Source organism: Carassius auratus, unplaced genomic scaffold (assembly GCF_003368295.1).
Source record: "Carassius auratus strain Wakin unplaced genomic scaffold, ASM336829v1 scaf_tig00035351, whole genome shotgun sequence".
NCBI lineage: Eukaryota > Metazoa > Chordata > Actinopteri > Cypriniformes > Cyprinidae > Carassius > Carassius auratus.
In genome coordinates, this window is record NW_020526223.1 from 1 (window position 1) to 14,799 (window position 14,799).

General features: G+C 38.1%; 1 protein-coding gene and 2 pseudogenes across 2 annotated transcripts; 1 reads left to right on the top strand and 2 right to left on the bottom strand.

The window, feature by feature from the left end:
* Window positions 1-6: 6 nt before the first annotated feature.
* Window positions 7-3,076, bottom strand: LOC113081953 (apolipoprotein A-I-like; annotated as a pseudogene).
* A 1,288-nt stretch (window positions 3,077-4,364) lies between these two features.
* LOC113081956 (platelet-activating factor acetylhydrolase IB subunit beta-like) lies at window positions 4,365-7,113 on the bottom strand (annotated as a pseudogene).
* Window positions 7,114-11,222: 4,109 nt separating this feature from the next.
* On the top strand, window positions 11,223-14,799 carry LOC113081959 (myelin protein zero-like protein 2). Of its 2 annotated transcripts, XM_026253856.1 has the most exons (5): window positions 11,225-11,489; window positions 12,721-12,890; window positions 13,140-13,350; window positions 14,016-14,076; window positions 14,189-14,799. In XM_026253856.1, the coding sequence occupies exons 1-5, from the start codon at window positions 11,435-11,437 to the stop codon at window positions 14,199-14,201; spliced, it is 510 nt and encodes a 169-aa protein (XP_026109641.1). In that variant the 5' UTR covers window positions 11,225-11,434; the 3' UTR covers window positions 14,202-14,799. The 2 variants fall into 2 exon arrangements, with proteins under 2 accessions (XP_026109640.1, XP_026109641.1); XM_026253855.1 differs by lacking the exon at window positions 14,016-14,076 and having other exon boundaries at window positions 11,223-11,489.

Sequence of the window (14,799 nt, forward strand, 5' to 3'; positions counted from 1 at the left end):
CCTGGGTGTGTGGAGCAAGCTTCTCTCTGGCCTCCTCGACAGCCTTCATCAGCTGTTCCTTGTATTCCTCAGCATATGGGGTGGCCATGGGACTTCAGTTCCTCAGACTTGCAGTCAGCTTAGTGCGTACGGCCTCAACCATCGGCATGAATTAGACTTGGTCTCCTCGACGTTGGTCTCAAACTTCTGCCTCATCTCATCCAACAGGGGCTGCAGCTTGGCACGAAGTGATCAGCATTTTCACGTTCAGGTTGGCGTACTCTGGAAGACGGGCTCCAGCTTTCACGGTACTCGTCAAAAGTGCTTCTGCAGCACCTGTACAGCTCCGCACGGTGGGGCTCCATCTTGGAACGGAGGTCCTCGACAAGTCATGACACGCTCGCGCGCAGCTGATTGGTGCTCTCCAGGAACTGGTTGGACATGGTCTCAGCATAGGGAGTCAGAGTCTGGGAGGTGGACTGGGCATAATCTTGGAGCTTAGTCAGGCTCTCTGAAAGTTGCACCCTGAAGAGAAAGAACATAAATTTGGGAAACACAAACAATTTCAGGTGAAATCTGGAACATAAATCAAACTTTGCTTGTTCATTAAGGTCAGACCAGATCCGGACACCCAACTGAGTCCTGTTTCTCCCAAGTTTTTTCCCCCACCCTCCACTAGAGGAGTTTGGTTCCTTGCTGTTGCCTTTTGCTTGCTCAGAAGCTTAATTAATATAAATACAGTAATATCAGTGATTTAACTGCACTGCTAATATAGGATGATGTTAATTTTAAAATGAATTGAGCTGGTTAATGACACCAACTTTACAACATTGACTGTTATTAATCTGAATAAATCAACGTTGTCTGCACTGACTTTAGCTGAAAAATGATATGCTTTCTGTGGAGCTGCTTATAGCCGAATTAAACTAGTTTAAGTGTTTTTTATTTGCAGCATTGACAGTTATCGGATGATTGAAAAAACACTGAACTAAATTGAGCTAAATAATGACACCCATTTATTCTGTGGATCTCCCACTGCTCTGGGTGTATGTTCACGGTGTGGTGTGTTCACTGCTGTGTGTATGTGCACTGTGGATGGGTTAAATGCAGAGCACGAATTCTGAGCATGGGTCACCATACTTGGCTGTGTGTCATGTCACTTTGTCACTTCAGCTGACATCATGAACTAAATAATGCATTTATAACATTAACTATTTTATTTTTAAATGTGAAGCTACTTTGAAGCAATCTGTATTATATAAATATCAGAGATTTGACTTGAAACGATGAGATGCCGAAGTGTGACACGATACTCTTATTTTGAGAATGACTGAACTGTGAAGGGGAAAAACCAGTAAAAACCACAAACAGCAGATTAAGACTCAAAGGAGAATATAGTGAGAGACATGACAATGTAGAGGTCATCATGATGAGATTATGGCTCTTACTTGTATTGCTCATAGTCAGTTCCGTCCAAATTGTCGAGGGCCTTCTGAGTCTGCTCCTTGACCTGGGTCAGGTACACCAAGGCTGCTGACTAAAGTGCGTCCAGCTGAGAAGGAGCATCAGCCTGCAGGAAATTGGCCTGGAACCTGAGAAGACACAGGAAAAGATTCAGACACCAAAAGGAAGACAGCGAAGACTTTAAACTATTTCAAGAAACAGGTGGTCAAATAGTCCACATTTAAAAAACAAGGCATTAACAAAATCATTTATTCAGCTGACATTATATTTTTAATTAGTTAAGCATGAAGTAAATTTAAAATACTAAAGAAAAATCATAACGTTACTTACCCACAGCCAAGAAGATTGTCAGTGCAAGAGCCACGAATTTCATGGTTAAGCTCTGAAACAGAAAGCATTTATTATTACGCTGTTCAACCAAGATTTACTCTGATATTCCCTTGATCCATTCCTCCTCTCCTGCTGGTTTCAGCTCTTACCTGAGTGGTGCTGCTCTGAATGTGCGAGGACGGACAGCAGAGGCAAAGGTCTTATATAGGGCAGAAACAGTGCATGTGGAGTTGGAACCCGTCCTCTTACACATCAGAGGTTCAAAGGTAAAGAGATAAGTGATGCCTTTAAGATATTTGCAGATACATCAATACACATTCTCTGTCAGTCTCACAAACTGGAATTATTTGTAAAACATTCAGTGACATTATTTCTGCCTGAGAAAATATTTTAACTGGCATTTTTCAGATATGATTTAAATTACATTAGTTAAATCTTGAAATGCAACAGCATATCAATTTTATGAAATGCTTAACTGCATCTAAACAGTGTTTCTTGGGACAAATATGTATTTAGTAAATCAAAATTCATTGACACAATTCAGCATTCGAAGCCAGAAAACTAAATTATCTAATGTAAATCTAAGCTCTGAAATTCAGCAGTTAAAGCAAGACGGAACAAAAGCAGTTCGTTATTGAATATAATGCATTCATGTGATTACATCTCGCTGTCATAAACCGGTAATCGTGAAACTATGACAAGACTGTGAAGTTATCTCAAAACATTTAGCAACGTGTAGCAAACCTTGATCTCCACCTCCTTCTGCTCGAAATGCTACTTTATCAACTGCTAAACAAACAAAGACATAACTAGTCAGAGGTCATTGTTCAACTAGTTATCTTTGTCCCTTGATTTGCTCAACTATCCCATTCTCAAGCAAAATCTCTTGATTGGCTTATGCTGAGTAGCATTTTGATTTCCAATGAGCCTCTGTTGTGAAACAACGTAACATATATTTTTAACTTGCCAATAAACTACAGTCGTCGTCTCAAATGTGCAGTCAAACAGAGGCACATTGGCTTCTGAGCACTACATGCTAATATACAGAGGATGAGATTATCCAAGTATCAAGTGTGTCATCAGAACAGAACTCCACGCTTGTCATCATCAGCAGTAACCTATCTACTCATGCAACCAGGATGGTGGTGATGATAGGCCCACTCGATGTTTTCAAATCGGTACAAGGTTTATTTTCTTGTGCTATCAACTTACAGAGGAAAATCATCTTTTTTGGGGTAGAGAACCCAGTCAGTACATGTTGTACATTATAATGGCGGTTTGTTCACCTCTTAGAAGTTTCCATGTTGGTGGCGTATTACATTTCTTAATGAATAATTTCAAAACATCTGCATGATTCCGCAGTAGGTCATTTAAACAGTGTTATGTCTCCCTCTACAGGCTTAATGAGTTTTACTATTTATTTTCTGAAGCAGACTCGGAGTACAAGTCTCAAAAACCATGAATGGTACAAAATATATTTGCCTCCAGTAAGATGATACTCCCATGTCTTGATTTACAATGCACTATTATCTAATATTCTTGCATTTGAAAAAGGACTGATCAATGAATATTCAAGCAGACTGTTTTAAAATAACTAACTGTAGATATAGAAGCTCTTGATCATTTTTGAAAGCATTATGTAAGCATAGTTAATAATAATGCTGTACAAAGAACCCGATATAAACATTGCATATTAACAGCATGTGATAAAAATAAAATAAATACACATATGAGGTTCGATCCCTGCTGATTTATTGGAATGCTTGGATCTGAAGCAAGTGGCAGTTGTGCCGCAGTAATTGTGCACGCTTTGAGGGCCAAATAGTTATAGATGGTTGATCTCTTACACTCAAACACAAAAACATTCACATACACCAGCACCAGCTATGTAAGCACTTTTCACAGAGTACTGTGCATTAATATTAACAGATTATAGTTATATACACATAGACGCACATACACACACACATACACAACTTTATATATCACTTTTTGCCCACTAGCTCTCACACTTAACTCTTTACATAATTCTTTATTGAGCACATGGACACATACACAAAAACGGATGCAAGTGAGATAAATATTAACACTGAAAACCTCATGGCCGTGCATTAGGTGCTTAAGAAGAGGAGCTTTGTCAAACTCAAACTCTCACACACAAGGTATGACATGGTTTGATTGTTTTCACTCCAGACTTCCTCTATCATATTTGTGTTATTGGGAATATGAAAGGGCAAAAGAGAAAGATGAGGTTTCAGATGCCTCTGTGCCAAAGAACTTGTAATGGGGAGCAAGACATACTTTCAAAGGCATGATTTCTCTTGTGTGTCTGAATCATTTTGCTGTCATCATAACACTGTGAGTGTGACTGAGTGCATATATGAAGGCACAGAGAAGCTGGCAGAGAAAGTGCTACTATTAAAGGTTGACAATGGGATTTTGAAGAGACTCTGCTCCCACCGCAAAGCAACATGTCCTAAGAAAAACTATTTCTTGTCACAAATATTTCTCATCTAGTCTTCATTCTCTTACTGTTGACTATTATGCATCTTAGATACATATACACATTTTATACTGGTTATATAAAATTGACAACTGTCCTACATCCACTTTTGTTAGTTGTTCTTTTTGTACTTTTCTTTGTCTTGCTAAATAAAGTATTTTAGGTACATTTTGAATAGCCAACATGTCTTAACCATGCCTCTTCAGTGATTGACTAATATGGTGCCCCTTCCTAGACCAGTGAGGCTCGCCTCTCCTGGGGCGTTTCCTCCAACAGTTGAAGCAGCAGCTCATGAAGAGTTGTTGACATGGTCCTGTATGCACCGGCGGACAGATGCAGGAAGTCGAACATGTCTCGAGAAGAAATAGTCCCATCTGAGTGGACAAAATTACCTCCCACATCAATAAACTGAACAGGGCCGAGTCGAGGAAGAGATGCGCGAAGTAGATTATCACTGCTGCATTTTTCTCTCTCAGAGGGTTAGGAAACTCTCCCCTTGGCAACAGGCCCTAAATGACAGGAATTACAACTGATCAGCGTAGAACAAAAAACTGAACCACTTAAAATATTCTGTTTACGCATTAATCCGAACACTACAAATCTCACATGATCAATATTTAGACATATTGATTTAGGTAACTCACCAAAACAATAATTTTGGCCTTGGGGAGACGAGACAGAAGTAACTGTGCAATGGCCAATATTCCTCCTGCAACTTGATCCGCAGTGTGCTCATGATTATTTGTCCCAACCCATAAAACCACCACCTGTGGAAAAACAAATAATAATAATGCTATTCCAGCATTGAACACACATTTTATTTCATAAGAAATATTGTTAAAGCTGTGTGAACAAATAAAGAAGAAACGCTTCCTCACTTTGGGTCTGATGTTATCCAGTTCTCCATTCTGTAGTCTCCACAGCACATTACAGGTTGTGTCTCCACTAACCCCAAAGTTCAGAGCATGGAGAGGTGAAAACAGTTCCCTCCACACCTGAGACCAGCACCAGTAAGAATTATAAACCAACTGGAACTAATGTAAACCAAATATGTTCATTTATAGAAAAGCAAATTAAATGCTGATTATTATTAATAATAACCTACAACAGACATAAAGCATATCAGGTGCACATTTACCAAAGTGTACGTAAAAAGAGTCATGGCTTGTTCATTTTGGAATGATAAAACTTGCTTAAGTGCCATTACTACAATTCTATATATTCGATTTACATTTACATTATTTAAAAGTGTTTGACCACTGAATGCCATGAAAGACTGATGAGAATAAAGTATTCCTGAGAGCTGGGTAATACGTCATTAAAATGAAATAAAAATCTAAATTATTAGGGCAAAGTTTTGTTAGTATCATTTCAAATGTAATATATTGGCTATAATATATAATACATGTACAATACTTATAAATACATTCAAATACGTTTTAAAATACACCAGTTTCATATGATACACTAATATTTATAATACATTTGTAATAAAAAAAAAATTATGCTTAAGCTTGCAAACCACCTGAATTGCAGAATTCACTGCTTCCCTTAGAATTATTCTGATATATATTTGGATAAAAGTGTCTTCTTACTAAATAAATAAAAGGAATTGTAATCGAAATCTTATGGACATACATGGCTCTCCTTACATGGGCTGACTCGTTAACGAAATAAAAATTACCTCATGCTGCTGCATTAGCTGCACCATTGAGTCCCCCACAAACAGAACATCAGGCTCTGCATCCTTGCACTCCTGCACAAACCGGTTATGCTGCAAAATATAGGACAGATCCAAGCATGTTAAACTCTAATCCTTAATAGGAGCGAGGTGTTAAAAAATAGGAAAAGATTTGCACAACTCTGAGCTGTTTGAAGCACATGCTTCTACAGTGTTCCTCAATGGTGCACACCTGTGACATCCAGCGTCCGTCTCCCTGCACGTCGATGACAGGCGCAGGTTCAGCAGCGGGATTCTCCTCAGCGCTCATTCTGAGTCTGCACACAAACACAACACTACTAATGAGCGGACGCGTTGACGTAATGGAAGTGACCAGCAATGGTTGACTAGTTAACACTGTAGTGAGTGGAAATTTAGTAATTCAACTGTCAATAGGAAAATATAATTAATTGAAAGGGCGCACATATAATTCCGGATACATAAACGCTAGTTACGCCGCACAAAGAGCGCCTGTGTTTTGCTTTTAGTATTGTGTGGATGAGGAGGAGGAGGAGGATGGTGATGATGGACCCCGGATGAAGCCAACACAGAGCAGAGGCTGTGCAGTAAAGATTAACGCTTCATACTGTTCTTTAATGACTGCTATTCTCAGGGACGGTTACAGTATTGTTTATCGGATGGCATAACAAAGAAGAATGAATCAACAGCCGGGGGACAAAAGGAGACCACATTCCCGCACATCACGTCCATCTCTACGCATGTTTCCTTTTGACTAACCTGGCTACAGTGTTTGCAAATCCAGTCTGCAGTGAGTGAATTGCTGGTGTGCAGCAGAGTAGGGCAGGGCTCCCTCAGTCACGTACAGCAGCACCGCAGTCGACTGACTGTCCGGTGGAAGATGCAGATGAGTGTTTCTGCAGCCGCGCACCTCGACTTTGCTTTTTCTAGCTCTCCGGTAGAAAGCAATGCAACCTTAGCCGACTCAGGCTACACAGTAACAATAACGTTGGAGGTAACAATTGTGAGGGTATATAGTGCGAGGTATTTTCAAAAAATCACGGTAAATGTTTGGGTTATGTAAACCGAATAGCATCCAGCCAACCACCTCCCCACTTCCCTGCGCAACCGCCCTCGCACTTTCTGGAAGCCTCACTTCCGCCTCCAGCTATCGTCATCGGCCGCCTCGTGAAGGCAAAACAGTTACAATTGAAGCGGTATCACAGAGGGTCCTGCTTATATTTCATTCAGCTTGTTTAGAATAGTTCGACATACAAGAAATTAACTGTGCTAAACCTATAAAGCCGTAGCCTATATCATATTTGATACGTGGATTTCTAATGCCTTTTAAATCCGATATAATAAAAATATAATAAAATGGATATAATTAAAACGTAGGCTACACAATTTATACTCAATACATGCCTGCTGTCTGACCGACTGTTTATCATTCAGTTCATAATTTTAGTAGCCCAAGTAAAAGTTCTTCTAATCCAGTTTAAAAAATGACCACCTTGAGGTATGGTTAGGGCTGTAGTACTCGAGTCCGGTCTTGGACTCGAGTCCGGACTCGAGACATTTTTCTGTCGTCTCGGACTTGTCTCGGACTCGTTGAATTTGCACTCGGACTTGGCCATTGGACTCGCCAAGTCTTCTAGTTGGTCTCGACCGAGTCCAGCAAAAAAATAAAATAAAAAATTTCTCCTTCAAAACAAAACCACATTTGCATGATGTCGCGACTGAAAACGTGTGGAAAACGCTAGGAGCGCCGCTCTCCTTATTTCCAAAGCACTCTGTAGCCTGCGCTTGCGCTCCAGTGGCGTCTGCTGTTGCTGGGCAACCATGACCCGCTCTCCATGATGACGCAGAAGTTTCAGCAAAGAATAAATGGAATTCCAGCACTTAAAATCACTTGCAGTAGCTCTGCTAATAGATTCATTTATAAAATGGCTATCCTTGTACAACTATGATCATCTGTTTCTCCATCTTGCCTTAGCTTTCAGTATTGTTCCGGGAAAGGATGTGCTTGACCAGCGGTGCACTTACTGCGACCTGAAAAGTTTAGATGTTTCTAATTTAATTTTCTACCTGTTAGATTGTGTTTTATTTACGTCTACACTTAGATAGCCTTTTTTTTTAATCAATAAACGCGTATTAATGTATAGCCTTATGCAACAATTACATATGTAAATTTTAAAAACTTTATAATTATGACATTACATATTTACATTTTCATGTAACAGCCAGTATTTGTATCTGTAACAATCACAAAATTTTTCCTATCTACATTCGGATACAACATCGTACAGTTACTTGATAAGACTGTTATGACTTTTTTAATAAATAATTTAAATAATTATTAATTTGTAAAATAATATTTATCATGCAAGCAGAGAGATGTCATGACAAACGTTTGGTGATCATTTGAACACGACTGAATCCATTCAATGCACACATTTTCATTACGCAGAACACTTTGAGCGAGTCTTAATGTTATTGAACTTCACTAAACAGATGTGTGTGTTCCGCGCAAACCAGCAAAAGGTAAATATGCAAACATGAAGGACAAGTAGACAATGTATCCGTATCGAAGCTGATTATTAACCTACTCTTGAGAGAGAACTGATTTGGTTTTTGAGAGACTGAGACGCGCAGCGCGGCTGTTTGATTGGTGAGCGCGCTGTGCTTATTCCATTCATTCGTAGCATATGGTAGCCTAAGCTTTCAATATTTGCCTTTTAAATATATAAAAATAGAATAACGTGTAGCTATGATGTATTATTATAGGTAAAATTACTCTTGCAACGCTCTGATTTCTGAGAGATGCACAGACAATGCGGTGTTTGATTTGCGCTCTTTTCACTCATAAAGTTTACATTCATTAACTTCTGGCACTGATGCCCTGGCTCACCTGTTATCTAGCAAACACCAGACTGTGTCAGCTTCAGCCGAGTATTCAGGCAGAATTATTCCTTGTCCGTTATTCGTTTTTTAAGCCATTATCCGTGCCATTCCGAATAAGGTATTCGGCTTCAGACACAACCCTAATTATTACATTACATATTTTATTTTAACATGCAACATAGATAAGGTCATATAGTAACAGCTCCACGCAATATTGTAATTCTAAAATTCACGTGGTACTTGCAAACACTTTGTATGCATTATGGTTAATGCATGCTGGAGTAGTCGATTGTTTCCGACAGAGCTCGACTAGTCTATGCAAGCCCTAGTACAGTATGACAAAAATTTCACTGTATTTATGTGCGCATGCCCAGTAGTGCCAAACGTATCCATTCTTGCCTTGCTGTGCGCATTTGTCATATCCCGAGCTTTGCGTGTGTCTGTGCACTGTGCCAATTAGGCATAGTCATATAAATTTTTGACCACAGATATAATGTCAACAAAAAATAAAGTACATAAAAATTATTTGACCTTACAGTTCCAAACCTTGTTTGTTTATCCAAGTTTAGCTCCCAGGGTCGGACTGGGGGTAAAACCAGTACTCATTAGCAAGGCCCCAAAGGAAGAGAGGGCCCTTGAAAAGTATGAATCTGAAATATATTTTATTTTACCTGGATATTTTCATGGGTGGGGGCCATGGGGGCCCATCAGGACTGCCTATGCATAGGGCCCGGGATCTTGTTTAACGCCCCTGTTAGCTTTAACCCTAATTATACACACTTGAACCTAATCAAGCTCTTACTAGACACACTAATCTTCCAGGTGTGTTAAGGCCAGTTGGAGCTAAACTTTTCAGGACATTGGCCCTCCAGGATGTAGTTTGGAGACCCCTGTCCTACAGAGTTGTTACTTTGCACATGCTTTTTGATCATTACAAATAATAATGTAAAATGATTTTCTTAGAATAGGAGATATGCTTTCTCTCGCATCACAAACATTATCAGTAGTTAAGTATGTGGTCTTGAAGAGGACCCTTTTTTCTTTCATTTGGACTCGGTCTTGGACTTGGACTTGAAACTTTTGGACTTGGACTTGACTTGGACTCGAACCTCTTTGGACTCGGTCTTGACTCGGTCTCGACTAGTCCTGGACTTGGACTTGACTTGGATTCGACAAAGCTGGACTTGACTACAGCTCTAGGTATGGTTGTACACAGTGCGTCCCCAGAAATTTTTTGAGGCCACGTACAGTAAATCTTGGGGTGGCAAATCAAAATAAAGAGAAAAAATTAAGGGTTTGCAATAATGACAAAAAGTTATATCTCTGTGATCTCTGTGATTTTATCGATAATGATAATTAGACTATTTTGCTGAGTGTTATTGTGCTGATTGACAGCTGACTCTTATTTTTACCTTTACACAATCTTTTTCTAAAAGTGTGAACCATCTTTTAGGTAAAATACTTGCATTTGGGCTGTTACCAAGCAAATGCAATCAGTATCCACAAAACTGATCTTTTCAATGCTGAGAAAACAGAAGCTGCATCTGAAGTGTTATTTAGATGTTTTTACACACAGTTTATAAAGAGTGTGTAAAAACATCTGAATTATAATGCAGCTCTGTGGGACATGAAATACTTCAACCTGCAGTTACAAATTAATAATTAATGTTTTGATTTTTTACAGATAAATCATTGAAAACTGATGTTTGAAATTATTTTAAAAATTAAAAGGTACCTTAAATGTATAATTAAAACAGCCAGTAGGTTGCAGCAAATCACTGTTAATAAGAGAGTCATTGCGATTGAACCGATTAATTGAAACGGTTGATTCATTTAGGAACGAAAAACACTTTCATGTTGCTCAGATATGCAAAACACTGGCTGTGTTTGGAATGATTTCGTTTTTAGAAAATAACAAAAACAGTGAATATATTGTCTAATAAATAAACAACATATTGGTTATTGCTACAAATAGCTATACTTTGCTACTTGTGGGTTTTGTGGTCCAGAGGATCGTTTAATTAATGACGTCACTAGAACCTGAAAGCTGCGGCTGCGATTTTTCAATATTCCACAAGATGGCAGCCGAGAAAAAAGTAAAATAAAAGTAACACTGACAGTGTGCTTTCTGTGATTACGCTTTTCCAGTACAAGTAGAGTTAGAAAAAATATTTTAGTTTTAGTTTTGTTTAAGAATATAACCGACAAGGTTGTGTAACCTTTGTTATAGCGGGAGGCAAGAACAAATGAAACGAACATCCAAATCCCTGTGTTGTTGCTACACTGCTTATGAGAAACATGTAGTGGCATGCAATGGATAGCCTACCTATAAGAGAGCAGATAGCTTGAGGGAATCTGATGTGCAGAAGTACCTTGTCCTGACCGGTTTTTGTTAACTCCTTTTAAATCTCCTCCTCTTTCCACTCACGGTGAAGAGCAAGCAGTGTGAGTGGTTTAGCATAGCCGCTGTCCTCAGGAGTGCCGAAGTATAACTAATATTTAGATACTGAGTATAAATACAGTAAGTGTTTAGATATATAGTTAAGAGTAGGCTCCTATCATCCAGTATTTTTCCTATGTCTCGGGTCTGGATGTACCTCTTTCCTGCACTGGGTGCGCTTGTCTTGCCAGGTAAGTTTCTACATGGGTCCACCTTGGATTTCGGAATAAATCTAAAACGTTTCTTCTTCTTTTCGGAGTTTTATGACGGCTGGCAAATAATTAAAATGTTTGATTAACTTTTAAATATTTATTTCAAAGAATCTGTTTGAGACTTCTGTGGTCACATGTCACATTATACCTTATACCTATGGTTTAACCACTACTTAATAGTAGTGTTATTCTGTGGTAGGCCTACTTATCCGATTTACACTGCGCTGCCGTTCATAAAACAAGATTATATGAGATTAGATTGATCCTCAGGGGGTTAATGCAGGAATTACAGAGGCTTGGAGCGGATAGCAGCCAGGTGCAGTAAGAAAGATTAACAGTATAGGCAGAAAAAAAAAACATTGGAATGTATTTTTTAATAAAAAATAAAATCTAAAATGAAGTAAACAAAAATATAGTCTACTACTCAAAATATATAAACGTATTATTTGCAAATAGTCTAAGTAGGTCTAGTACTGAGTTGAGAGATCTAGTGAAACATATTTAATGGCTGGAATGACTGCAGTCTCAGTTTAAGCAGAGTTAAACACACTGATCACAGCAGGACCCTTCACAGCTTTAATTTAATGCCTAATAAATAGTTCAGGGTAGTTTGTGCAGAACATCTCAGTGCAGCAATAGTCCCTTGTGAATGAATAATGTTGTATGAGCTGAGTAATCATTGCAAACGTGATGCTGTAAAAATGTTTTGATGGTTCAGATTGTTGTGGCTAATTGTTAGCTGGAAGGACTGGCTGCTTAAAACCCTTAAGATTGCACCGACTATTACCTATTCAGTGTGTAAAGATTGGCACTTAACATGATTGTCAAGATATGACATGCAAAATAGAGAATGTAATATTTAGATACAGGTATTGTCATGCCTGTTTTTACATTTCAGTACACGGTATTAATAAAAGAAACAACTTAATGTTTATCTGATTTTCATGTGAGAGGTTTTATTTTGTAACATCTGATTGTACCAATCTGATAATGGATTTTAAATTAGATTAGGTCTGATAAGAGAGTTATGACATGAACGTGTCTATGACAAGTATCTATATATCTGTCATGAAGTTTGTGGTATGGTTTTCTCTTTCAGTGTTTGCTACAAGGCCATAGAATGTACATTTTAGTGCTGAGTTTAGGGTGAGGAAATGTAAATGTTGTTGGAATGAGCTCTTATATGAACAAGTTAACCCATGGCTTTCAGGTGTACATCATGTGGAGGGAATGGAGTTGCTTACGTCCTCGGAGTTGGAGGCAGTCAATGGGACAGATGTACGGCTCAAATGTATATTTAAATCGACACATCCTCTCTCCGAAGAAAAAGTCTCTGTATCCTGGAGCTTCCGACCACTTGGAAAGATGACAGGAGAATTGGTGAGACTGAATGATTGTGAAGGTTAATGTGAATGAAAATCTTTATTTACTACCGGGTGAAATGAGGCTGAGTTCAGAAAATGCCCTCTTCAAAGGCTGTTCAGATGTCTACAATACAATTTTCCTTCTGCCGCTTTTCTTTTTATTATTTCCTTCTTTCACTTTTTTTTCCAACCTCATTTCAGTGGGACATGCTTCCTTCCTATTTAACTTTCCATTTTAACAACTCTTTCTATTATTCTGTCCTAGATTTTTCACTACCAGAAAAGTGCATTTCCACCGGAAATAGGCATGTTTAAGGGCCATGCTGTATGGTCTGGTGATATAATGAAGGGTGATGCATCCATCACGCTGCAGAATGTGCAGTTCAGATTTAATGGTACCTACAGCTGCCAAGTCAAAAATCCACCCGACATCCAGGGCTTTATAGGTGAGATCAGCCTCAGAGTTGTTGAAAAAGGTAAGAGTTGATGCTGTGCCACTTGTTTGAAAAATGAGCTTGAAAAACCATTTACTCACCCTTCCAAACCTGTGTGGCAGTGAAGGTGAAGCTAGTATGAGCAGGATATTCTGTTCTCTCTTTGATCCCAGCAGCAGAAGGACAGAAGTATGTAATCAACAAGGCTAGAATAGCAGACAGTCTTCTCTGAGAGAGTTATGGTACAGACAACAAGAGTGTAAGAGTAACAGTAATGAGCGATATTCAGTTTACTGGCCATACTCTTATAAAGCTTCACATTCTGTTATTTGAACAGATTTCCTTCTTTATTTCGATTGAATGTACTTAATGGACAGAGCTGGGTAGATTACTTGAAAATTGTAGTCTGTTACTGATTCCAAATTACATGACAAAATTTCTAGTTAGTATGTAATCCATTACATTACACATTTTAGGTAATATAATCATACACATTTTGGATTCCTTTTAGATAACTTTTGTCCTGACTTGTTTATCAAATTAGTTTAAATGGGATAATATTTGACCATATTGATTAAAAAAAAGATTGAGAAAAAAAAAGCTTTCTCTATTCATTCATTCTTATTCAATTCTACCTACTTGTTTTCTTTTTGGTATATGTACGTGTGTGTGTGTGTGTGTGTGTAATCCAAATTTCATGTAATCAGTTACTACCCAGTCAATGAAAGCGGTGACAGGAAAAATAAATAAAACAAGATACCAGGACAGGTAATAAAAATAATGATAATGTTAATAAGAACATACATTTTAAAATAATCTGAATAAAATAAACATTCAATAAGGCAGCTGAGCATTAAGAATACTTTCTGTTTTCTTCTAGTTTCATTCTCTGAAATTGGAATTCTGGCAATAGCTGTGGGTGGATCCATTGGCGTTGTTCTCCTGATCCTCATCATTTTTACTGTTGTGCGGGTGTTCCGGAGACAGGATGATGATATGTTAGTTGAGATGGAGGACCACAGATCAGAGGATCAGGTGCTTTGAGTGAGTCTGTGCTGTTAGTTGCTGTCTGGGCTAACCAATCTGTACCTACTAGTGATAACATATTTCAACACAGGAGTTTCTAATTATATGAAATAACAATATCTAGATGGCAAATTGATCGTAGAAGCTTACGTTCTTCTACTCTTATTTTTACAGATATATGTTTTTAGTTATCATAACCTTTTTTAATTTTTGATTTATGTATGAATACTTAACGTGAGGTCAAATCTCATATTTTGATATCTATCTTTTGTATTCCTAAAAAGATGAGATATGAATTGTTTATGTGTTTAAACTCTGACTTCATTAACTGTTGCTGCCAATTATTATGATTGAGAATTTTTGTCATTCTTCATTGTGTTTGTCTGTTGCACTACTTTACCACAGTTTCTGTCACATACAGTAAATCTGTGCAGCAAAAAAAATAAATAAATAATAATTTCAATT